We start from the raw sequence: 25,443 nt of genomic DNA on the forward strand, positions 1-25,443 counted from the left end.
TGATCTGACTTTGAGATTCAACAACTGAATCCCCCTAATTTTCAATTAATGTTGTACTAAGCACCTACTTATTGGAAACCAAACGTTTGATTTGAGAAAAGTCACAGTACATATTCTATTTTGCATCATTCTACAAACACGCTGTAAAGTACATAAAGATGATGCATGATAATTTTATGTTAGGGTTGTCCTCCAAATTGGAGAACAAAGAGGTGCTTAAACCCCATATGATCGTTATACCCCTTTCTCCCCTACTTCGCTCACATATGAACCAACGTTTTGGTCAATATTTAAAGTACCGTCATCGTTTTCATAAAATGCAACCTTCACCCTCTTCTCTGCTTCAGAGACCTAATTTAAAACTATGATGGAGCTGCTGAAATAAAAACGTAGTTTTTGCGAATTGTTTTATCCCACAACATGCATGGCGTTTTTGTGTACTATACTGAGTGCAAATAAACAAAAAATGTGTGACGAAATAGTGTCAGTTCCTTTTGTTGTCGATGTCGATGTCGAATTTAGTGCACATTGACCACAGCAAAAAAGCTCAACATTGATTAACCCAAGGTAGTTATGTAGGAGAAATTCTGTGAATTCTTAACCATTACATTAAATTTAAATACATTATCTCATGCGTAAGATGAACGGTGGTCTGATTTAGCTAACATTAATTGCCGCGAGTTTTGAACCATTACCGAAACATTGAAATACTTGAAAAATTTAAGATAAAGCATAAGAATCAAAAATGCATCAATTTTGCGTAGTTCTACGTCCATAGGAATACTTCATAGGAATGTTCATATTAGGAATTCAGCAGCAGACAATTTCAATCCTCTTTGCTTTCCTAAAGGTCATCAATCGTAAAAAGCAAACTAATCACAGCTACCCTTTATCTTTGTTCATTTATTTATTCGTTTCAATCAATCACCGATTTTTTTCGCTACTAATATGCACTATTTACACTGGTCGTTGAAGTTTTCCTAGAACAATAGGATACATTTTAAAACCAAAACAATAGGAGAAATAAATCAATATTTTACCATGTGCCCTGGGAGGATAGGAAAATTGATTCTAATATTCGTTTCAATCACTTCGACAAGGAAATTCAATTTCCGCCACAGGAAACATCGTTTGATTTACCTAGTTTATATTATTGTTGTAAGCTAATCACATACATTTCATTGAATTTATTACAGCATAAAAATGTCTAGTGTTGATTTATTTTCTTTCTCTCCTTCGTTCCTACCGTTGTTGTTGTCATCATTGTAGGGTTTCATCGGGAAGTTGCTTCCTACTCTGCTGGTATTATAATATTGGGATATTAAAATTGCTCCTCCAATCAATTTTTGCTCGGAGGCATTCCGGCCAATGCTGGTGGTGGCGTGCACTAAGTAGGGTCAACAAGTTCAGTAGAATTGCTGCCGTCACAACCAGAGGACAAATTCCTAGGATGCCATCTGCAGTGTTATTGGTTTTGGGAGTAGCATTCTCCATCTGCGTATGCAAATAATTGTCCATTATGGGCTCGATCGCCATCAGGCCAATCCAACAGCAGCAGCAGTGGTTGTAGTAGTGGTAGTAGTAGTGGTGGGGGCTACATTGGTGCTATGTAACATCATAGAGTTCCTTCTCAGCTATTGTAGGCTCTTCGCAGCTGAACGACGCCATCATAAGTTCTGTGTGAGAAAACGGAAAGGAAACGGAAATATGAAAATATTATCATGAAAAATTGTCCGACTCGTCTCGACTCTATGGCTTTTGCCTCTCGAGATTCGAGTCGGCTGACCGGCCTTGCCCAGGCCTTGCATTTGATATGTCTTCAGTGCTCAGCTGAGCAGCAGCAGCGTTATAGATGTGCAGAATGGCATTTTTATTAACTGCTTCGTGCACAGAGTGTTTCAATATTCAAGCTATGCACTGAATCAAGTTGGTCTTGAATACGAATGACTGAATGATGCTGGAAGGGGAATGCCATGTGGATAGAGGCTATTTTGCGTTTTCCGGGATGAGACCACACCATATTTCTCGCACAAGGATATCGTCTATTTTCTTTTCTTTTTTTTTTGTGCATTAGTAGTTCTTTCAGATGCCATTAGGAAATTGAAAATTGTGCACATATTTCATCAGGGATATGTTAGATTGCTTGTTGATTGAAAATATTGCCCCTTAGATCTGGCCTTTTGTACGATGCAAATAATGCACATTGTGGATTGTGCAAGATTTATGATTTTAATGTTGTTTGCAATGGCAAAATGAAACCTGTTGAATATCACTTGGCCTATATGAACGCTGTTGTGCCACCAGTTTTAATGAAAACAATAATTCATCACTGAATGGATTTTCTTTTGACTCGTGATTTCGAAGTTGGAGTGCGTTAACAAAAAAAAAATTAATGCAAACGGTTCAATAGCAATAATACCAATGCATAAATTTGATTTTAATAGTAAGTATCTCAACAAACATTAAAAGCTGAATAATCGCATATATGGAAAATCAGCTAAAATAGCAAATTACTTGTTTGTTATAGCAAACTTGCACATCTTGGGTGCAGCCAAAGGAGGGGCCGAATAGGCGTGGACTGTCCATAAACTACTTAAACAATTTTTTTTACATATTTATTACCGCTCCCACCTCCCTTTGTACAGCCCATAATGTACCCCTGGGGTAAAATGCTCTCTTATAGAAAAACTTTTCCTCAGATGCATTTTCCGGGTAACGGATTGTGTTTGTTGTGGTGAATATTGCACCATGAATCAGGCGTTTTGCTCCGCTATCATTTTGGAACCAATTTATAAAATGGAAATTATGAAAATTCATCGTTTTGTAGTTCTAAATCACTTGGTTTTTGTAGAAAAAAAATGGTAATGCACCATACACCATTACTTTCTTCTTGATTTTATCATCCATGCGCCAGAAATTGACGATTTTGCTTAAACGGTGCGTTTTTCACCATCCTACCCTAAAGTCATTCTAATCAAACAGTTCTTGAAAGCATCCTGGAAATCATGGGTATACCATCCATCCACAAGCTTTCTAGTCTATTTGTTATACGTTACACTTCAGAGATGCACAACACATATCAAAACGACCTGTGGACCTGTGCGGCATTTAAGGGGCACGATGATTCATAAAAATCAGTGGGAATATCACTGATGAAGGCTGCACATTGTAGTTGAAATACGTATCTGTCATGGATACCAAAATACATTAAGTGGAATTAAATGGAATACAAGCATTTTTGCTGTTTTATTTAAGCATTCCGATAACAACTCAATTTAATTACTTCATTATGATGGCTTACCAGCCTTTACGGATTTTCCCATTCAGTCCTGATATTTAAAAATTTAAACACGATTCTTTAGGTTTCAATATATGGATTAAACGTGGACATCTCATACCGTCCGTTTCAATATTATTTAATTTATAAATAGTTTGCCGTTGGGAGCAACTACTAGTCTAAAACTGTTATGTGATGCTCTATTTTCTTTCTTGTCTAATTGATATATGTTCAGATATGAGCACGTACTATTATCCTAGCCCTCTGTGCCTTATGGTTTGTTAGGATGTTAGTGGAGACCACATAAACGGAGGATGAGATATACCGTGCAGTGGTCCCATGCAAGAAAATTGAGACTAAAAAATGTGGAGTGTATAAGTGAGTGAAATGAATCATGTCGAACAGGCTTGCTTCCACTAACTTGCTATAAAAGATGATTTTCTGAATTTTGAAATCATTAGATGGCATAATGAAAATTTCTACTTTTTAGATACAATAACAGGTTGAAAGTGTTTGTCACATATAAACTGTCAATTTCGCTTCCAGAGTGTTACAAAATCAGCGATTTTATGATTCGTGAGCGTTCACTCAGTGTCGTAAAATCGCTGATTGTGGCTATCTGAAAGCGAATTTGGCTAGTTTTATGTGTTTAAACCTCTTCTTGTATCTAACAAGTAGAAATTTTCACTATAACATCTAATGGTTTCAAGATCCATAAAACCATTTTTTATAGCAAGTGAGTGGAAGCAACCCTGATGTCGAATAAAGGTTGCCGTCTGGACTCGAATCACGAATGTTGCGATTATCAGATCTGTGCTTTCTTCACTGTTCTTTCCATGCTTCGAAACATGGATAGGCTAAAAGCAAATAAGAAGCTCTCCTAGGACGATAACTCGATTTGGTATTTTTTTTTCTGTTGAACGGGAATAGGTGAGAATAGTGGCAAGTGTGTGTGTCGTTCTACAATTTTATAAATAAAAAGCATGGTAAATGCTTGCTAGTGTAGTCAAAAGTGTAGACGTAAAACGAAATAAAAAGATAAAAAAAAAACCAGTGCAAGGTCAACTTATATCATTCGCTGCGGAGGATGATAGAAAATGCAACTAACATTCAATGTAATACATTTTGGGCTTGCAAGCAGTCCACTCCCTCATCCCCCTCCAGGTGCTTCTATGCATGATAAGACATGACGTTACTTCATATCATGCACAAGAGTCCCGGCAAAATGAAACAGTTGACCAGCCTCCCTCGGTCTCATTTAAAAATGCCGCACCTGTGTGTTTGTGTGTGTTGAATATCTGTGTGTGAAGTTGGTGTCTTCAATTATATGGCAATATGGATGAAATCATGTCTGCATTATCAAAGGATTTGCATACACACCAGCAATGTCTAGAACCCTGCACACAGCTTGTTGTGAAATATAAATTGAAATTGTCCGCAAAATAACATAAAATGTGGAATGATCTCATCGATCTGGCATGGTCCAAATCGCTGGCTAGTCATTTTGTAAGCAGCAGAAACAGAAGAGCAGCAATGACTTTACCGATGTATGGGCCGCTGACCGTCCTAGTCCTCCGTTTTTTTCCGCTTGCTGCTGGTTTTCGAATCATCCGAAAACCCAGAGGCAACCAAAATCCTAAAAGCACTACTTACACATTCCACGAGAAGTTAACTTTGAGGTCCCCTATCGGAAATAAGCTTTTCAACTAAGCAATTCAACTGATTTTTAACTATGCCTACTACATGTACTTTCTGATGTGATATTCACTTTCAGATTTAGATTGATATATACACACCAGTGGAAATTGATATAAGGACACTTTAAAAACCATGGCTCCTCCCAAATCTATGAATCAGATATATCATGTTTGTTTGGAAGCCACATTATCATGCTACAATATGAGCCTTAGAAAGAACAAATTGCATCAGTACGAGGATCAGTAGATCCAGAAATAAAGTTTAATGATTATTTGAAAGAGTTATGATTATTTTGGTAATAATTTTAATTTTGATTATTTTGGTAATAATAATAGTTATAGTGAGTCTTAGAATGCCTTCTTATCAAAAATATTTGATTTACATTTTTTATTTCGCCATCAGGGTGACTATTTTCGTGTTAAAGTGGTCAAAAAAATCTTTCTTTTTAAATGTTTAAAAAAAATCATAACTTCTGAACCTTTTGACTAATTTTTTACGATTGACCCTTCTAATGAAAGATGTTTTAATTTAATTTTAAGGAAAATTATGTAAAACTCAGAGATATTTGATTTTGTATGAAAAAAATACGTTACAAATGCTTTTTCTTGATTTTCACTGCAAGGGTCTTCAACAACTTCTTATTTTAGTATTTTTAATTGAAAGATCATTTAATTTTACATTACATATCAAAAAATTAGCGACGTCGGAGAAGTCATTTTGGATATTTTTTTCAAATAAAAAATCATTGCAATACATACATCACACGTGCATGGAAACGATGAAGACGCAAGGTAGTTCACAATGCATCTCCATCGAGTCACAGCAGGTGTGACTAATGACATCTATGAGTAAATTACAAGCTGGGTGCCACATTCAGTTCAGCCTGAGAGCTGTCCATAAACCACGTAGGCCAAGTTATAGACATTGTAGATCCTACCTTCCCCCTTGTATACTTTTTTTAAGGCTTTGAAATTTAGAAGCGTTTCGTTTCAATACTCCTTCCAAAGCATCACACGGGCTCTGTCCATAACAAGTTGCGAAAAAATCCACACAGCAGCAATGCCAACATCTTTTTGCATGTTACTTCAGTATTTACGAGTGATATACTTATGAGTCCAAGCTGTAACTCATAGGTATATCACTCGTTCGTAGGCAATGACTTTTACATAAGCTCTAGCCCAATAATCAAAGATCAAAATACAGTCGCTATAAATCCATGGCGATACCTAGGTATGACCTTGATGCCTCCATAAAAGTGACCTCACGTAAAATTTCATTCGCATGAATTAAGGGTAGAGACATAAGATTCCATGATCCATCCTTGATACTTTGACAAATACGTACAACATCAAATTCATTTTCAAGTAATTAACATGCTTGCTATGTCAACTCTTAGCTAAAATAAATAGCTTATGAGCCCTATAAAGGGTGATACGGTCAAAATTTGGTCAATATCAACTTGACGTATTTCTTTCAATTTTGCATTTAAAAAACCTGAACACCCCTCATTTTGAAGGTGTGTGTGTGTAGAATGTTGCTCCTATTTTGATTTTGGAATTCACTCTTCAGTTGTCAAAATGCCGTCCAAGCAAGAAGAGCAGCGTATCAAAATTTTGCTCGCGCATCGTGAAAATCCGAGCTACTCGCACGCAAAGTTGGCAAAATCGCTAAAAGTTGCCAAATCAACCGTTACAAATGTAATTAAAGTGTTTGGGGAACGTTTGTCGACAGCCAGGAAGTCTGGATCGGGGGGAAATCGAAAACCGGAAGCCGCTGAGACGACAAAGAGAGTTGCCGGTAGTTTCAAGCGAAATCCTAACCTCTCTCTCCGAGATGCCGCAAATAAGCAGGGTGTATCGTCTACAACCGTGCATCGAGCCAAAAAACGAGCCGGACTATCGACTTACAAGAAGGTAGTGACTCCAAATCGCGATGATAAACAAAATACGACGGCCAAAGCGCGATCCCGGAGGCTGTACACGACGATGCTGACGAAGTTTGACTGCGTGGTAATGGACGACGAAACCTACGTCAAAGCCGACTACAAGCAGCTTCCGGGACAGGAGTTTTATACGGCAAAAGGAAGGGGAAAGGTAGCAGATGTTTTCAAGCACATGAAACTGTCAAAGTTCGCAAAGAAATATCTGGTTTGGCAAGCCATCTGTACCTGTGGCTTGAAAAGCAGCATTTTCATAGCTTCCGGGACTGTCAACCAAGAAATTTACGTGAAAGAGTGTTTGAATAAACGTCTGCTGCCTTTCCTGAAGAAACACGGTTGTTCCGTACTGTTTTGGCCGGATTTGGCATCTTTCCATTACGGTAAAAAGGCCATGGAGTGGTACGCCGCCAACAACGTGCAGGTGGTTCCCAAGGACAAGAACCCTCCCAACACGCCAGAGCTCCGCCCAATTGAGAAATACTGGGCTATTGTCAAGCGGAACCTAAAGAAGACCAAAAAAACTGCTAAGGGCGAGCAGCAGTTCAAGGAAAACTGGCTTTCTGCGGCGAAGAAGGTGGACAAGGTGGCTGTACAAAATCTGATGGCAGGGGTCAAGCGTAAGGCCCGGCAATTCGGATTTGGAAAAGCGGAAGCCTAACTGAATATTTTTCCTGAATTTTATACTAATTGAACTTGAAAAAGAAATTTAATTTGATTTTTTAAATAAACGATTTCACCGATTTACACGCGTTTTCCCTTGACCAAATTTTGACCGTATCACCCTTTATTAGCCGTATACCTGTGCTGTACCTATACATGTTTTACAGTCTCATTTGAGATCACTTTTCCATTGAAATCGATTACATGTACACTGAAGTCTTTTTTTTTACACGGTTTTTTACGCGGTTTTTTTTTACGCGGTTTTTTTACACGGTTTTTCGTGATTTACACGGTACGTTTTTAACGATTTCTCGACAACGATATAACCTATCGACTTGATTCCAATCACATTATCCGTTTCAAGCTATAGGTAATTGAATGGCATATTTAAAAAAAAAAAAAAAATCACAATTTTTGGTGTAAATACAGACATTTTTAAAATATGTCTATATGGAGCATAGCATGCTATAATTACAAATGGCATCAAAATCCGATTTTTTAAAAACATTAAAACATGTGAAAAATCAAAATCTCGTAGGTTTTTTTTTACACGGTTTTTTTTTACACTGTACGTATCCCCCGTGTAAAAAAGACCTGAGTGTATTTTGATATTTATACGGAACGTTATCTGATCTGTTTTGTAAATACAGCTATCCCCCGAAGAACGCGTTACCCACCGAGTTGCACCCACCGCTTTTTCTCGGTGGGGTTTCAACCAGTCGGTCTGATTTTTTGCATGTCAGTATGGTCAATGGAGAACTAGTCCCGGCAGAAAATCAGAGCGCTTGGTTGAAAACCCACCGAGACAAAGCGGTGGGTGCAACTCAGTGGGTAACGCGTTCTTCGGGGGAAAGCTGTATAGTAAAAAAAATGTCAAAATTAAGTTGCTCGAGCAATTAGATCCCAGGAAGCAAAGTAATTAAAATCGAAGTAAACTAAACTTTTACAAATAATACAACTGGAAGAATAAATTGTTTGCACCAAACCCATTAGTTCAAGAGCTAATTTTCATTACGTCAAATAAGCAAATGTAAACAAATCGAGTAATCAGTGTCAATCGATGCTCCTGCTTTTACACTATACACTGAGGGGCTCGGTAGCCTTAGAGCGACCGTCTTAGCTTTTATTTTTATTTACAGTTCACCACCTACGACCACCTGGTCGTACAGACTACTTAAAATGTCTTAATCCTTTTATGAAGAGCTTTGAGTGTGTTGGTTCAAGTGAAAACCCATTTTTTGGTCCTATCTGTCGTCCCAAACAACAAGAAAACCCGCTCTCTCCATATGCGCTTATAGAGCATTGTTTTCAAATAATTTATCTGAACATACCAAATCGATAAGACTAGAAACTCCTAAATTAGTTATGTTTGCAATCTCAGTTCCATTGGTGTTGGCAGTGTTGGCAGAAAAAAGTGATTTTTGGCATATTATTCAAAATATAAATATTTGAACAGTTATAACTTTTTTTAGAGACATTCTAGAACCGTACTTTTTTTGGCACTTCCTGGACTATATTTGTACATGATTAGTTGCATTCTTTATGCAAAATTGTGGTCCCTAGGAATACAAATTGAAAAAAGTAGGTTTTCCCACAATAATTTTCATACAAATTTCAACCGCATGCGGTTACAACCAACCGTCCCTAAATTTTGTATAGTTGGGTCCAACAAGTGGAATCAAAACACATTGATTGTTCTGAAAAAAAAATATATATCATGATGTGCGGTATTATATATGTGCGGTAATGCATTTCAGGTTTGGCATTTATTTTAGACAAACACTGTTGCTAGTTTTCATGATAGCGAAAAATTACTGCCATACGTCGTTTAACTTTAAACGTACTATATGAATGCAAGCAAACATATGGATAATACTGCATTACCTTGTAGGTTGTAGTTTTTTCACCTTTCTTGTGGGAAACATGCACAGAGGAAGTAAGTGCAATATACTTACATTTGCTGTATTTGCCGATTGGTTTGCGTTTACCCTATTCATATCGAAGACGTCATATTATCATACATTTCCCTGCTCGCCACTACTGGTCCAAATTTCAACCTATAACCAAGTGAAGCGTCGAGCACACTATCTCATTGACTATAATAGAGTGTAGGCTAGTGCTTTTTGCTGTCCGTGCTTCTGTTTACTTTAATGTGACTATTCAAACAAGTTCGACTGAGCAAACCTGAGCTGGTCGCTGGCCGCTTTCGTTCACCGGGATCCTCTGTCAACCTGGTGGCATCTGGCAGTTTGAAATTTAAACCTCTCTGTGCATTCTGCTCAGGAACCTATACACATTCAATAGCAAACAATGCAAATGAAATGTTTTAAGAACAATAGCAAACATACCAATACCTGAGTGGAATAACAGTTGCGGAGCGCGAAATGCGATACCGTTTGTGGCTGAATCTAATGGCCAGTGATGATAGAGTGGCAAAATAGGGATACAATTTTCTCTTCAGACAAGCTGGTAAACTCTTCTCTAGTGGGGTATTATGCACGCCCTATGCAACCACGACAGCGACGACGACATTGCGATAGTTAACAAATGTTTGCACTGGAGATAAATTGGATACATTCCTCTGGGGAATTTCTGATCCCCCCTTGGAGGGGCAAACACCAAGCGTCAGTTCAAGCCTTTCGTCTCGTTCGTGGAATATCTAATTTACACCCGGCAGGCGTATAATTTCCGGCAGTTCCGGTAATGCTACTCAATTCCAGCAGTGGCCAAAAACCGGTGCTGCATAATACTGCTGTGTGATGATGAACGACTTGGCAATGCAGCCGATGAGATGAATAACAATAACAGCTTAGGAGTTGAGCCATTTAGTTATTCTCAGTCTTTTTCTATGTAGGTATTAGGTATAACAACAGGAACGGCACGTTTTCATACAACATAGACAGATTGACTCTGGAGTAAACGAAGCAAATTGTTGTTTAGATTAAATTATTCTTGGTGGCATATGAAAGCTCACTTTTTTTTTATAGAACTGTTCTATGATTAGCTAAGTGCTTAGTTATGATTGAGTTTTTAGAACATACCTTTAAATTGTTGAAAAGAATGAAGGTTAAAAAACAATCACTATGTCAAATCGATAATGAGGCATGTAACGAAAAACTGTTAGGTTTCTAATGCATATTTCCCTAAAGCTATCGGGTAAAATATGTCTAGCAATAATGTCGGTCGACGGAGAATTTATCAAAAAATTTGTGAAAATAGACAGACAGTTACGAATTTTACGGACAAAATAGGAATATTTCACGAATCAATCAGAAAATGGACGGAAGGAAAATATATACTCGTACGAAATCCATAAAAGTGCATGCCCATCTCTCCAAGGAGGAATAATACAAACTAGTTGCAAAACTAATACTTAAACTAAATATTCTCCAATTATTTAATTATGAAGAGACTTTCAGGCTAAATAAAATATAATGTAACTACATATGTAGCATCATAACGAAAGAAATGAAAATTTATTTTAGTAGTAGTAGCTTCCACGGGGCTGTGTCAATTCACCTACGATCATTTCGCTGAAGATCGTTTCGGCGAACCAAAAATTGCGCCAAATTAAATATTTGAATTACATACGAAAAATATGTGTAAACAACAACTTCGGTGAATTTAGAGACAACAAGGCTGGTGTCTCTTGTATTGAGCCCATTCCTAAATTCCGAAATAAAATATTTGAGATTGATTTTTCACTAGCCACCAATAATGCCACTGCTTTAAATCATTAGAATTCTCTTCTCGGAAGTTGCTTAAAATTATCCTCAGAATTCGCTTGAAAAAAATCTTAGGATTATATTGGAACTATACTCATCAGCAGGGTTGCTTCCACTCACTTGCTATAAAAAATATTTTTCGGAATTATGCAATCATTAGATGTTATAATGATATGTTGTACATGTAAGTAACAAGAAGAGAGTGTAAAGTATGTGTTTGATTTATAAATCCTGTCAATTTCGCTTTCAGAGCGTCACAATCAGCTATCTTATGATTCGTGAGCGTTCACTCAGAGTGAGCGCTCATGAGTCGTAAAATCGCTGATTGTGACGCACTGAAAGCAATATTGACAGATTTTATGTGTCAAACATATACTGCATGACCACTTCTTGTAACTTACATGTACAACATATCATTATAACATCTAATGATTACATAATTCCGAAAAAAAAAAAACATTTTTTTATAGCAAATGAGTGGAAGTAACCCTGCTCATCAGAATTCCTGTAAAATTCTTTTCATAATTCTATACACATTTAGAAATTATTACCGACTTCGGTAATCTTTCACCGAACTTTTAACAGCTGAATGTTTGGTAAAACTTTAAACCTTATTTCAAAAGCTGTTTCAAGTGAAATTTTATTTTTTAAACACCATTGTGGTGAAGTTTTCCTTGTTTTTTACCGAACAGTTTAGTGGTTGAAAGTTCGGTTAAAATTACTGAAGTTGGTAATAAACTCTAAGTATGTAGGTAAGATCTCAGAAATTACTTGAAGTTCTCATCTAATTTCCTTTAGAATCATTGTAAGAAATGCTTTTGAATATTCTTCTCTTAAATTCTTTAAAATTCTCATGTAAATTCTGCCAAACCAAACGTTGAAAAGAGTCTTGATCATTTTTCAAGGCCCAGTATATTGAACTTTTAAAGTTAAAATCTGAAATAATGGCAACTTAGTGAAGGGACAAATTGTGAATTTCTATAATACTCAGAATTTGGTACATTATAGATTTTTAAACAACTGAAAGAATTCAGCGCAAAAATAATTGTACTGACCGATCGTGGTCCCAGACCACTTTTAAAGATTAATTGAAAAAAATTTATAATTATGGTTCCAGTCTTTAGCAAAGTTGTCAGATAGACAAGACCTATCCTGAGGTAAAGAGTTTAATTTAGAATTCACTCACTAGGCAGCGCTAGTGTGACATTCATTTTGAATTGTGATTGTGATTGTAATTGTGTAGTATAGAAGGGGGTCAAGGGCCAGGTCTCCGATACTTTTATGCACCGTACATGCTATACCAGTAGACAGGGGGCGATGAATTGAGATGAACAAGACGTATTTTATGGTAAAGATTTTAGTTCAGAATTCACATACATGGCAGTGCTAGTGTGACAATCATATTGGTGTTTTTGGAACTAGTGTGACAATCATATCAATGGTGTAGTTGTAACCGGCCAGAGTGAGAGCCCAACGTTGCAATCTAGCAGCAGCGATACAAGACGTACCCTTAACTGGATTGAAGATCTGCTTGATACCGGTGTTATCTGTGACCAATTTAAAGATGGCACTATAAACTTACTTGTGAAATTTAGTGATTCCGAACATGACAGCAAGAGCTTCTTTGTGGACTTGAGCGTAGTTCTTCTGTGCGGGGGTGAGAGTAGACGACGCGAAGCAGATTGGTTTTTCGACCTGATCGACTAAATGGGACAAAACAGCTCTAACCCCATACGGACTAGCATCGACAGCCAAGATTATCGGTTTCGCAGGATCATACGGCTCGAGTAAATTGTTATTCACCAATAGCCGTTTAGTTTCCTCGAAAGTTTAATCGACAGATTGGGAAAAAAATCGATGATAATTGTTGAGCAATCCAAGGTACGCTTGGAGTTGGTTAACATTTTCCAGCGGAGGAGCGTCAACTATTGCCCTAGCCTTGGACTCGCTAGGATGTACACCATCAGCAGTGATAGTATGACCTAGGTACTCAATCTCGCTTTAAAAAAATTTGCTGACACTCATCAACACCCCACGAAGTACGATATCGTACAGGTAGGCAATACCAGGCGAATCGATCAAAATTTGATCTATGATCGACTGAAAAATTGCGGGGGCAGAAATTATACCGAATGGCATTCGCGTGTATCGAAAAAGACCGCGGTGGGAGTTAAATCGTGCACAAAGACTGAGACGATTCGGACAATGATAAGCTCCGGACAAGTCAATTTTGCAAAAAAACTTTCCAGTTAGCCAACTTGGCCAGAATATCGTCGATTCTTGGCAAAGGATAATGCTCGACAGTAGTATAACGGTTTAGCGCTGCCTTCCCATCGAGACAAATCCTAACCGAACCGTCTTTTTTAGGCACAACAACGATCGGATTTGCCCAAGATGAAAAGCGAAAAGGGACTTAAATACCATCTTCAACTAACTTCTCTAAACTGTGTTCAACTTTTTCATGGAGAAGAAACGGAACCGAATAAGCTTTTTGAAAAACTGGGCGGTATCGGGCTTTAAAACTATCTCCGCGGTAAAACCAGTGATCACGTCATTCGCGGACTCGCTAATTACGTTAGGAAATCGCGTTCTCAAATACAACTCGAAGAAACCTTCCAACTTACCCACAGACTTGACAGGAAAAATACTTCTCCAGTCCGAGAACATCATATCCAGACCGTCTCGACCGAGTAACGGGTTTATTGCTTTGCCTGTTCGAATCACCACCAACTCTAACTTGCCTTGGATCCCCGAAGGTGCGGATACGCGGACATCAATCGTACACAGCAGTTAGATTCGTTGGCTTGAAACAGAGACAAATTCCAATGCAGTACTATTTAACTTACTTTTAACAAAATATTTCTGATACGTATCTACAGAGATGACACTACGACAGGCTTCATAGTCAGCTTCGAATTACAATCGACGACCATCGCAATCCAGCGATATGAACTCCACTGAATCGACCTTATTCAATGATCCGGATGCGAGACTACTTGCTTGCTTCAGGATTGACAGACTGTCATTCGGTTGATTGGTTTGATGTTCCACCGGCTGATGCTCAAGACTTGACAGGTACGACCTTTCCGGTTCTACTAACTCGATGGGACCACCCAGCATGTTCACACGAAGGACTTCGACGGCTTCCGACATTTCAGCGACACGATTGCTTCCACCAGACTTCTTGGATTGACTGTTTTTCGACCGACAGCATATGGAAACATGACCTACCTTCCCACACGAGTAACACGTCCAGCTGCATGCTGGCTATGTGTTCGGATCATGCTGACGGCTGCATCGAAAGCATGGTTTAGTTGACTGTTGACTACGACTTGGTTTGCTTTCCTCCTTTTCATGATGGCTGCGTTTCGGTTTCAACTTTTGGTGTACTTCCTTCCTAAGTGCTCCGAGCTTCTGACTCGACATCTCCTTGTTCTGACTCAAGGCTGTTTCCCAACTTCGGGCTAGTGAACACGCTTTGTCGAAGGTTAGGTCCGGTTCTGTTAATAACTTTTTCCGGAGACTCTGATCCCGGATGCCTGTGACGAGCTGATCTCGCAGTGAATTCGACAAAAACGCTTCGAATTTGTAGGGTTGAGCGGTGGCTTTCAGGCTAATAATAAATTCCATGGTACACAATCTGGTAGCGCTTGAGTACAAGCTGGGTCCAGAGACTGTAACTAAGGCAAGGACTTTTTTTTTCGTCCGGCATGTCTGGTTCACAAGGAAGACCATTTCAAGGTGGTTGATATATTCTTCGATATTCTCCCCAACTACGAAGTGCTCGATTTGGCCAAACATGCCAGCTCGAACGATAGGAACGACTGCATTCGGCTCCTGCTTCACTGCACCGCTTCCACTATCACCAGTCGACATGATGATGTTTGAGGTTATGTTTCCTAACACGTGTAAACGATCGTTTCACACTTTTCGACTTTCACTTCGTACTAACGCGTGACTATTCACGTTTTATCCTCGTCGCCAACTTGATATGTTGCGATGAAGGAAGGAATAACTTTACACACTTGTTCCAATTAATCTAGAATAGTATATTAATTAATTAGGGATTTACAATTTGTTCGTCCGCTCTGCACGACGGTCATACGAAAAAGAGGCCGAACGGAAGTCTTCTATTGCTAGCTAATCTGACTGCTATAAATGTGTTATAATATAATATGGATCACAGTATACTATTGATTAATCAACTATGGACTTTACTAGATACACTACATTCATCTGAAAAACTTTGTCAAATACGGGAACCTTCAATTTAGTCAAGATGTTAAGCATGGGCAAACAATTTAAAATGAATGTCACACTAGTGCCAGATGTGATGTCTTGCCTTGTCCATCTAAACAACTTTGCTCAAGACGGAAACCATTCATATAAGAAGGATCTGTAGATAGCGTTATATAATGTGTTTTTAGAAGGCGCAACTTGATCATTTTCGTTTTAGCGCCATGTAGTGAGTAAATGTTGCCATAAACTATCCGTAGTTTTGAAAACCTTGTATTTCTGAACATTTTTTTCGGAACGAAGCAACATCCTATATGGTTAGGATCTCATTTTTTTGACATTTAAATGATCTTTATTTCTTGTATTTGTTTGGTTTACATGTATGAAGTATCAAGTGACACAGATGCGTCTTTTCAACTTTAGTACATTTGGAATTTTAATTATTATTTACAGTTCCTAGTCCTATCAGGCCTGTTATTAGAGTATGACCACCTTGGTGGGTTTGGTTTGTTTTGAATTTGAAAAAGGAGACTGCTTATAACTACTATTTACAACTACAATTAACCTGTAACTACTATATACACCTAAGCTACTATATAAAAATTGCATATCAAAGCATGTTCTGATGTATTGCATTTCTGCATAAACCTAGTCTTAATGACATCAATTTTGAAATCTAATTTTGGAATGTTCGCCTCTTGGTGGAGGTCTGAAATTCTTGTGTCAAAGGGACGATCAAGGATCATCCTAAGCACTCTGTTCTGAGCAACCTGGATTTTGTTCCTGTGAGTCTGAGCACATGATTCCCACACCGGAGCTGCGTAGAGGATCGCAGGTGCTATGATTTGTTTGTAGACAGCCAGTTTGTTCACCCTTGAGAGGCGGGATCTACGGCAAATCAGCGCTTACAGAGACCTAACCAAGGTGGAACACTTGATTACGGTTTTCTCCAAATGCGAGCGGAATAGCAGTTTTTCGTCAAAAAACATCCCGAGATAGGTTACTTCGGCGGACCACTCAACCGTTGTGCCATCCATGATTACAGTACAAGAGGGAGCTGGTCTTAGTTTGGAAGATTGCCGATGGAGGAACATTATTGTTTGGGTTTTGGAAGCATTGATTTTGATTTTCCACGTGGTGGCATAAGCAACAAAGGCATCGTTGAAGCTTGTTTGTTATTTCAAGAGGCATCCTTCCCTTGACGGTTATAGCAGTATCATCTGCGAACAGAAATAACACGCAACCGTTACCCAAGGGAGAAATGTCGGAAGTGTAGATGCTGTATAGCAAAGGGCCCAACAGACTTCCTTGCGGAACACCTGCTGGGATGGAAAATGTGCTTGAATTGCAACCATTCAACGATACCCTGAAGGTAGTTACGGGTGATTTTAACAAGATACAAAGGAAAGTTGAAGTTACAAAGCTTGTATACAAGCCCATTGTGCCAGACATTATCAAACGCTTTCTCAACGTCTAACAATGCCATGGCTGTGGACTTGGATACAGCCTTGTTACTTCGGATGTTATTCATCACCCGTACTAGCTGATGATTTGTGGAGTGCCCCTTCCTGAACCCGAACTGTTCCGGTAGGAGAATGTTGTGTTCCTCGACAAACTCGAGCAAACGATTGAGAATAAGTTTCTCGAACAATTTGCTCAGCGCTGAAAGGAGGCTGATTGGTCTGTAGCTTGAAGCTAGCGTTGGGTCCTTCCCGGGTTTGCGGATAGGTATGATTTTCGCTGTCTTCCAGATACTTGGAAAGTAGTGCAGTTCTAAGCATCTGTTGAAGACAGCAGCCAGCAGAGAGTGAACCTTCATGCTGAGATTTTTCAATACTAGGTTGAATATTCCGTTAAACCCGGGGGCCTTCATGTTTTTGGTGCATTTCAGCGCTGAGCAAATTTGTTCCACTGTGATTCTATCCTCCGGAGGGATGGCACAAGGGGAGGAATCAAGGTTGAGTACGCATTGCTCAACCTGAACTTCGAGCGGACTTTGGATGTTGGAGCCAAGCAAGTGTGATTTGGTAATATGCTCACCAATCGCATTTGGTTTCTCCTGAGGGGTGATTATGAGCCGATCGTCATCATTTTCATCTTTGAGTGGAGGAATGGGTTTGGGGTGCGTCTTTAGGACCTTGACAACCTTCCAGAATGATCTGGAGCGGTCGTCCAGATTCTGGATGAGCCAACCGAAACTTTCGTTCCGGAGTCAGACCATTCTGGAAGCAATCTCCTTGTTCAGATCGGCCATTTCACGTTTACATGCTAGATCTCCGGTTCTTTGGAACTGGCGTCTACGAACATTTCTCAGTCGAATCAATAGTTGGGTGTGGGAATCAATGGCAATAAACTTACCCCTCCCAGGAGCTCGTCGGACGCACGCCTCGTCAGCCACGGTTATGGCTTGGTGAAGTCCCCCTAACGCTCGGACGATGTCCTCCACGGAGTCAAGCGGCGGGTTGTCGATGATGTGCCTGTCTACCACGCGTCCAAACTGGGCCCAGTTTACGTTATGGTAGTCCTTGCGCAGGCTTGGAGCAGGAGCTACGTTGTATCCCAGTTCAGCCACCACCTGTTGATGGTCGGAGCTGAGTTCGATCAAGGCTACCGGCTTGGACAAGCCGGTATTTGTAAGAAACAGGTCTAGCGTCGATGGGTTGCCTGCCGGTGAGATGAATGTTGGCTCGTCCGAGAACCAAACGGAGTACAGCCCATTGCTGCGAATGGTCGAACAACAGACGACCGTTCTGGTTCTGCTGGTAGTTCCGCCAGGCCTCATGGCGAGCATTCAGATCTCCTCCAACAACGAAGCGGGAACCGGTACGGGTGATGGTGGCCAGGTCTTTCTTGAATTTAGCCACTAGTCCGCTGCTGGCGGCACACTGTCGAGGGCAGTAGACGGCGATGAACTGGACGTATCCAGTCGACGACTCCACCTCCACACCAAGGGCCTCGATGGTAGAGGTGCGGATATGGGACAGAGTGTGGTATTTCATTCCTTTCTTGACGACGACCGCAACACCCCCCCCCCCCTGGAGCTGGTGCGATCAAGTCCAAGTCGGATAATGTTGTGGTCAGGCAACCAGCAACTGTTTCCGGACTTGAGGTGGGTCTCGGTAAGGAGGCCCACGTCGATGGTATGCTTGGGGAGGAAGTCCGCAAGCTTGATGGTTTTGATCTTAAGGAGCAAGCGTTCCATGTGACTATCCATAGTGGTTTAGACGCCATAATGCATAGCCAGTTTCACGATAGTTTCGAACTGTTCGTTCTTGTTGGTGCACTTGCGGAAAGCGCTTGTAACATGAACGAACATGTTCCAACACTCGTCCACCGAGTACATACCTTCTAGCGTTGGCGGTGTTCTCCAGGATCCAGGGGGGAAAGGAATTTGTTCACCGGGCGTTGGTTGGGGGGGAGCGGGTTGCACTCGCGGTTGCTGGTTGGTTCGAAGAGGCGGAAAATCGCCTGGCCCGAAAGTCGGGGACTTATTTTTCTTACGTCCTGGTTGGTTGGAGGTCGATGCATCCTTTCGGATACGCTTGAACTCCTCGCGTTTGGGGCACTGCCTGTCAGAGCCCTGCCACAGTTGACACCAGTGTTGGAAAAGTTCGCGATATTTCACGAAGTTCACCAAGGGAAAAGTTCGCGAGTCATAGTGAGTTTTCGCGAACTTTTCCATCACTGGTTGACACACTTGATAACCTCAGGACTGTCATCTGGGCAGTCGGAGGAGGCATGGTCCTTGGTGCAGAAGCAGCAACGTGGGTTGATGTTGCAATTTCGGGTGCCGTGTCCAAAGTTCAGGCAGCGCTGACACTGCGTTACATCGCGGCGGCCACCACGGTAGGATTCCCAACGGATGATGACGTTGAAGAGCGAGCGGATTGCTTGCAACGCATTAAGCGTCACCGTCCCCTTCTTGAAGTGTACCAGGAAAAGGCAATCCTGGTACTTCCTCTGGCTTTCGTTCCTCCTCTTGATCCAAAAGACGGCGATGGGGGCCAGCTTGTACCGGTCTTTAATTTCAGCTTCGATCACCTTCGTTTCGAAGTTCGGAAGGCCTCGGATGACTACCTTAAATGGCTTGTCGCCCGGGATGTCGTGTGTGAAAAATTCCACTTTGGAATTCTTCAGCGAAGCCAAAGCTTTGTTGTAGTCCGCTTTGGTGTGGAGGATGATTTTCGTGCCAATCCCGCACAGCTTGTACTCGGCAGCGACGCCAAGGGATGCCATCACTTGAGCCAGCTTGTCGAGTGGTATTGACTTCACCACCAGAGGTGGAAGTTTCACTTTCGGACCGTTCAGGCCGCCCATGGCCAAGTTTTCAACGGACCCGCCGAAATCACCGACGTCACTACCGTTGATTGCTGTGGCGTTATCCTGGGGACCACTATTCATTAGGGTATGGACACTTCCACGGTCGGATGCGCCTCTCTTCGTCTTTTTGCCGCCTTGGGCAGCGTTAGACTGGGTTGCAGGGTTCGATCCCTGGTTCGAGCCTGTCTTCTTCAACCGCTTCGACATCACACGCGATGCACCGAAATGACCGAAAACGTGAACAAACGCGTAGCACTATTAATATCACTGGCACTGAGCGAGCGAATCAAACAACCGACAAACAACGGTATGATGACACACTGGTCCTGGTTAGGATCTCGTGATATAAACATCTCTAATATAAAAATATGTCACATCGTGGGCTTGACTGTCCCCTCCCCCCGAAAGACCTGCCCCTCCAAAAAAGCCTTCGCTGAGGTATGATCCATACTGTAATTTGGCTCAGTGATATGGTGCCCGTGGATAGCGAGGATTGAGTCTGTTCAAACGAAATTCGTTCGTTACGCCCTTCGTCACCTTCCAGTGAACCTTTCATCCAATGCGGATCGTTGTCTTCTCCTGGATCTTGATACACTAGCATATAGGTGAACAGTTAGCTAGATAGTATTTACGGCAAAAGTGCTACTAAGCAAACCGACTCTCCCAGAATTTTGGTTGAATTAGAAATCTACGCTCTTGAGCGAGTTCTTTGAAATAGGAATTTCCTCATCTTGGACCCCGTGCTGCGGTTCATGTAATCGCGATTCAACGAATTCTACACATTGTTTGACTTCAATTGTACAGCTGAATCTTTCCGTCTCCGGATCCAGCGTAGTCCGATAGAAAGGCGATACATAATTTGATACGGCTCAGGAAGCAATCCACTAATGGCATAGTGCGGCGTGAGAATGACACTACGGCATTATTTTAAATAACTGAGAATACTGTACTTGTGTTCGTTTTATTTTGCTAATTTAGTGCATGTTAAAATATTTGGGGGTTTTACGCCTAAATCCTGAAGGCTTTTCGTGCTGGTATGTAATTATTGAATGTTCCCTTATCACTGCACATCTTATGAGCACTTTTGTTGGAATTGATATTAGTATGAAGGGGCAGAACTCACTAAAGGTGCATTCATTTAGGTTGCTCTAATTGCGAATGGAGGTATACTCTCAACAGCAATCCAATTTTCAAATCATCAAAATGAAAACCAAAATCTCTTTCGATTGTTGAATTAAATCATAAAGCGTTTTGCAAGATTGTCACATTGTTTCAAAACAGTTTTTAAGAGGTTTGGATCACATTTTCATAAAGACATTTTAGTAATGTGTGTAGCATATACACAAAACTACATTGTTCGCCACGATGGTGATGATGGATTTTTAGTTGTTTTGATTTTAATCATCATCATCATCATCATCATCATCATCATCAAAATATGAAATGTAAATGCCCTTATAATGGTTTGAACGGAGGTTTTCGCAGCTTTCTACAATATGAGCCCTCTTGTTCGCCATGCGGTTTTAGTATGGTTGTGCTGAAGCACTGACAGTACGAATAGTAAAATGTGCGGTTTTATGATGTTTTCCATGCAGACTGCTAAAAATAAATTTTAAAACTTAAAATGTTACTTGGGTAAGCCGGTTTTACGGATGGGCGATCGACAATAGACCAAATTTGTATGGCAAAAATGGTTCAAGTAGACTGGACTTCCGTCGAGTTAGAGAGAATGTCTCATGGATTTACGGCTCTTCCTCCACTACGATGCGCCTCTGCCTTTATAAAGTGTGATTATCTTGTAAAAGACCCGAAAAATGACACATTACCAAGCCATACAATTTGGTATTGTTGAAAACATCATGTTCAATTTTGAATCAACTATAAAATTGCTCGATAAAAAAATATCAGCATGGAATATTGCAACCATAATTCTCCATGGTTTTGGCATGAGCCAGTTACCATGCGTGGATGAAGTGTACGTAGATGGAGCCGGTACTTGTATTCATTAATAAAAATTGAATCTCGTTGCAAACTAAAACCCAACAATAAGCTCTTCGGCACTGTCGATACTAGCGCACATCGCATCACGAACGTTGCCGTGGGCCATTTATTCAACTTTAAATTGCAATTAAAATTTCATTAAAAATCCCTGCCCGGGAGACCGTTCGCTCGCTGCAACCCTGCAGTGAGCACGTGGTAGTGCTGAAAACATAATTTATGGCTTGGAATTATGAAGTAAAAAAATCACATCCTTCCAAAGGGTTTATAATTTATACGATCATGGACCACATGTATGTAGGTAGATAGCTTTATGTCGAATGAAGTGCATGACTTTTTGGCAAAGCCTTTGAGGGAAATTCGTTATAGGACATCATGACGCTTGCTGATATGCATGAACTGTGTAAATCGGAACCCCGGGGAAGTTGAAATCTGCAACCTTTCATCCTTACCTGACTCGTTCTGCAATTTGCACGATTGCATGTGTCGGCAGAGAATCACAAACTCTCCTACGTCCGGCAATGTTTGATTGACTTGGCACATGTGTTTCGTGAACGCACCGGCGATAGCGGCCAGCCGGTTGAACGCTGCCATATTTATGTGACCATTTGGGAGCCTGAAAATCGGAAAGAGGTGCAGGATAACAGTGGAAATGAATAATAATGCAATTATCGGTATTAATCAATCTTGGTGTGGAAATCCCGCAGGTGCAATTGTGGACAGTTCCTGCTCAATGTTAGGTCATTGACATTAGATTAGTGGCAATAGCAGTTTGAAATCTGTAGTCGGAATCAGTGGTTGAAATATTCATAAATTAACGTTTCCATGCAATAGATTGAATATTCGGTACAAACATTACGAACGCAACAAATCTGGACTTTGGTGCGCCTCCCCTCTACTATGTAACAGTAAGTAACGCTTGACAACCCCCACCCCCCGAAATTACGTAATGCTATCTCACTCGCCTTCACCCCACTCCCTCTTTTTCAAGATTGAACAACAAATCTCAATCAACAGTTTGAAAAATATTTATTATATTAGATTCAAGGGTCGTAATTATCGTAAATATTATATTAGATAGGTAGGTATATTTAACACCATATTTTTTTTCGTTTTTGGTTTTTTTTTTCCTTTTTGGTCAATTTGTTACGTAACATTTCCCATTACCCTCTCTCCTCAATGTAACAATAAGTAGCGCAAGCTTGACCTACTAAAGGCGCAGCTACTCGGAAAATATCTGTTCCCATATTAGTTAACGGCAGTCGTGAACATAGTTCACGGTCCACGCGTAGAAAGAAATGTACACCGTGAACTATAGTTCACGGCTCTCGTTCACGAATATGGGAATGATTTTTTTGCGAGTACAAAGCAAGACCACACTGGAGGTGGCTGGGTTCAATTCCCGGTGCGGTCTACGAAATTCTCAACTTCCCTGGGTATGATTGTACTTCCCACACAATTATACTAATGCAAAAATTGTACTGGTATCGAAGGCTCTCATTTAATAACTGAAGAAGTGTATCTAGAACACTAAGTTGAGAGCACGCAATAAGCTAATATGCGATAAGCAATAAGCTTGAAATACAAAGAAGAAGAAGAAGAGGAAGTTTGACCCACTCCATGCGTTACGTAATTTGTGCACAAAGCCTTAATCGTCCACAGAAACATGTTTGAAATCATCCCAGAAAACCCTCGATAGTCGTAAAGTGGTGCGATTGGGAGATCATTTCTTGATACATGAAGTCTGACAGATTTTGACGCTGTTACACGAGTTTTCGTCTGCCCTCATCATGGTGTTTTTTAGAGCACTTCAACAGATGTTAACTGAAAGTTTCCTATGCCAACGAATAATGCATGTATTTGATGATACCCTATGCCCAGGGATGTCGAAACATTTCAACCCGAAAGATTTTCTAGACAGGACTGGGAATCGAAACCGAAAGAAATGGAATGCCCCTAATTTGAGCCTATACATAAATTCAGCAATCGACTTAGATCCATAGACCAACATTAGAGCCATTTTTCCTATATAACAATCAAGGCAATTGCTTGCTTGTGTAGGTGAAAGCATATACAGAACACGAAATAAAAAAAAGATTAAAAATCATTGCATCGTCTTCAAGGTAAACTTCTAACATTCGCTGCGATGTTCATAAACAGAGGATGATAGGAAATGGAACTAACATTCATTGTAATAAATTTTTGGTTTGCGTGTATCACTTTAAAAAAGCTATAACAGATACATATTTAGTCTACTACTTGCAAACTTCTCCAGTGTCTAATCATAGACTTAAATCTAAATCCCTAATAATTTAAAAACCATAGTAAAAGGTAAAGTTAGGGCTTTCTTTTGGCATGTTCAAAAATTTTGGTGGTCATATTGAGTTTGGATTTATTCATAAAAATGCGTTTTTCGTGAGCTCCCACCAATTATGAAAATATCCAAGTAGCATTTCTTGTTTTATTGCACTCTATTAGTGGTTTTTGAGATCAATTTTATAAAACCGTCAATAAAATTAATAGCTCCAGCACAACCTTTTGATAACCGCTATAAGATCGTCTTACAGCTTAGTGGACCACACTTGATAAGGTTTATAAATCATGTTTGAGAATCACAATAAAGCTGTCTTAAAACCTTTTGTCAGAAAGCCTCATACTCTACAAAAGGTTCTCATAGCATCTTTAAGAGTAATATTGTATTCAAGCAGTCTTATTACGCTTTTGTGAAAATCAGTTATAAATCCAATTTAATTTATATTTGCTTCAAAGTAACCGCCATAAACTAGCTTGTTGTTGTTCTGTTCTGCTGAAACTTTTTTTTCCATATGGAAATCGTTAGCGGTAAAAATAGGTTTGAGTGTTGGTGTCAAGATCACCATGTAATCAATTTTGTTTTATGGCGACATTAGTGAAAATCTTAACGGAAATATATGACTTTTTAGAAGTTCCAAAACATATGCGCTTGAAATTTTATCGTGTATATTGGGATAATATGAGCGTTAAATAAATGCGCCTCCAAAATAATTCAAGTTAACAAAAAATATTGTTTTAGAAATCAAATTAATTTGATGGAATCATCTTAAATTCATACCCATGCACACTGGAAATCATTTCGGATATCTAATTTAGCCATTATTTTAATGAAATTTCTTGGATTTTATTCCAAGGCTAATGGCATTTTCATAATGACAATATGGCGATAGAGGACAGCAGACAAGAAAAACACCAAGCGCAATTTCTTAAAATGTCTAATGCTTACATTGCACACTGGGTCAGGAATGCAACCTAGCGGAGCAGTATTAATAACTCCGAAACGAAGCATTTCCGCGACTTGGTGCCTTCGGCAAAGCTTCTTATCATAATAAAGACCATCTATTGACATAAACAAATAGCTCAAAACTCTTCCACAATCTAACTTCTTTCTCTGACGTTTTGGAGACTTGATGTCTGCGACAAAGTTGTTTATCTTTACAAAATGAACAGCTCTTTCAAAGACGTGAAATTTCCACAGCCTACTGGTTCCAAGTTATATGGAGTTAAAAAAATGTCGAAAATATGGTTTTTTCTTTCTGTTTCGGTTTTTTGCTTAC

At 39.9% G+C, this 25,443-nt stretch overlaps 1 protein-coding gene across 1 annotated transcript in view; it reads right to left on the reverse strand.

Annotated features, from left to right (window-relative positions):
• Window positions 1–940: 940 nt before the first annotated feature.
• LOC135713186 (ras-GEF domain-containing family member 1B) overlaps window positions 941–25,443 on the reverse strand; it is an 87,951-nt gene continuing 63,448 nt past the window's right edge. Inside the window, exons 9-10 of the mRNA XM_065236297.1 lie at window positions 22,306–22,469; window positions 941–1,676 (exon numbers count right to left, since the gene is read on the reverse strand). Coding sequence (XP_065092369.1) covers window positions 1,606–1,676; window positions 22,306–22,469 — 235 coding nt within the window. The 3' untranslated portion in view covers window positions 941–1,605. The remainder of the gene's footprint in view (window positions 1,677–22,305; window positions 22,470–25,443) is intronic.

Source organism: Ochlerotatus camptorhynchus, unplaced genomic scaffold (assembly GCF_037179485.1).
Source record: "Ochlerotatus camptorhynchus isolate MF236.1 unplaced genomic scaffold, CSIRO-AGI_Acam_v1.1 ptg000544l, whole genome shotgun sequence".
Lineage (NCBI taxonomy): Eukaryota > Metazoa > Arthropoda > Insecta > Diptera > Culicidae > Ochlerotatus > Ochlerotatus camptorhynchus.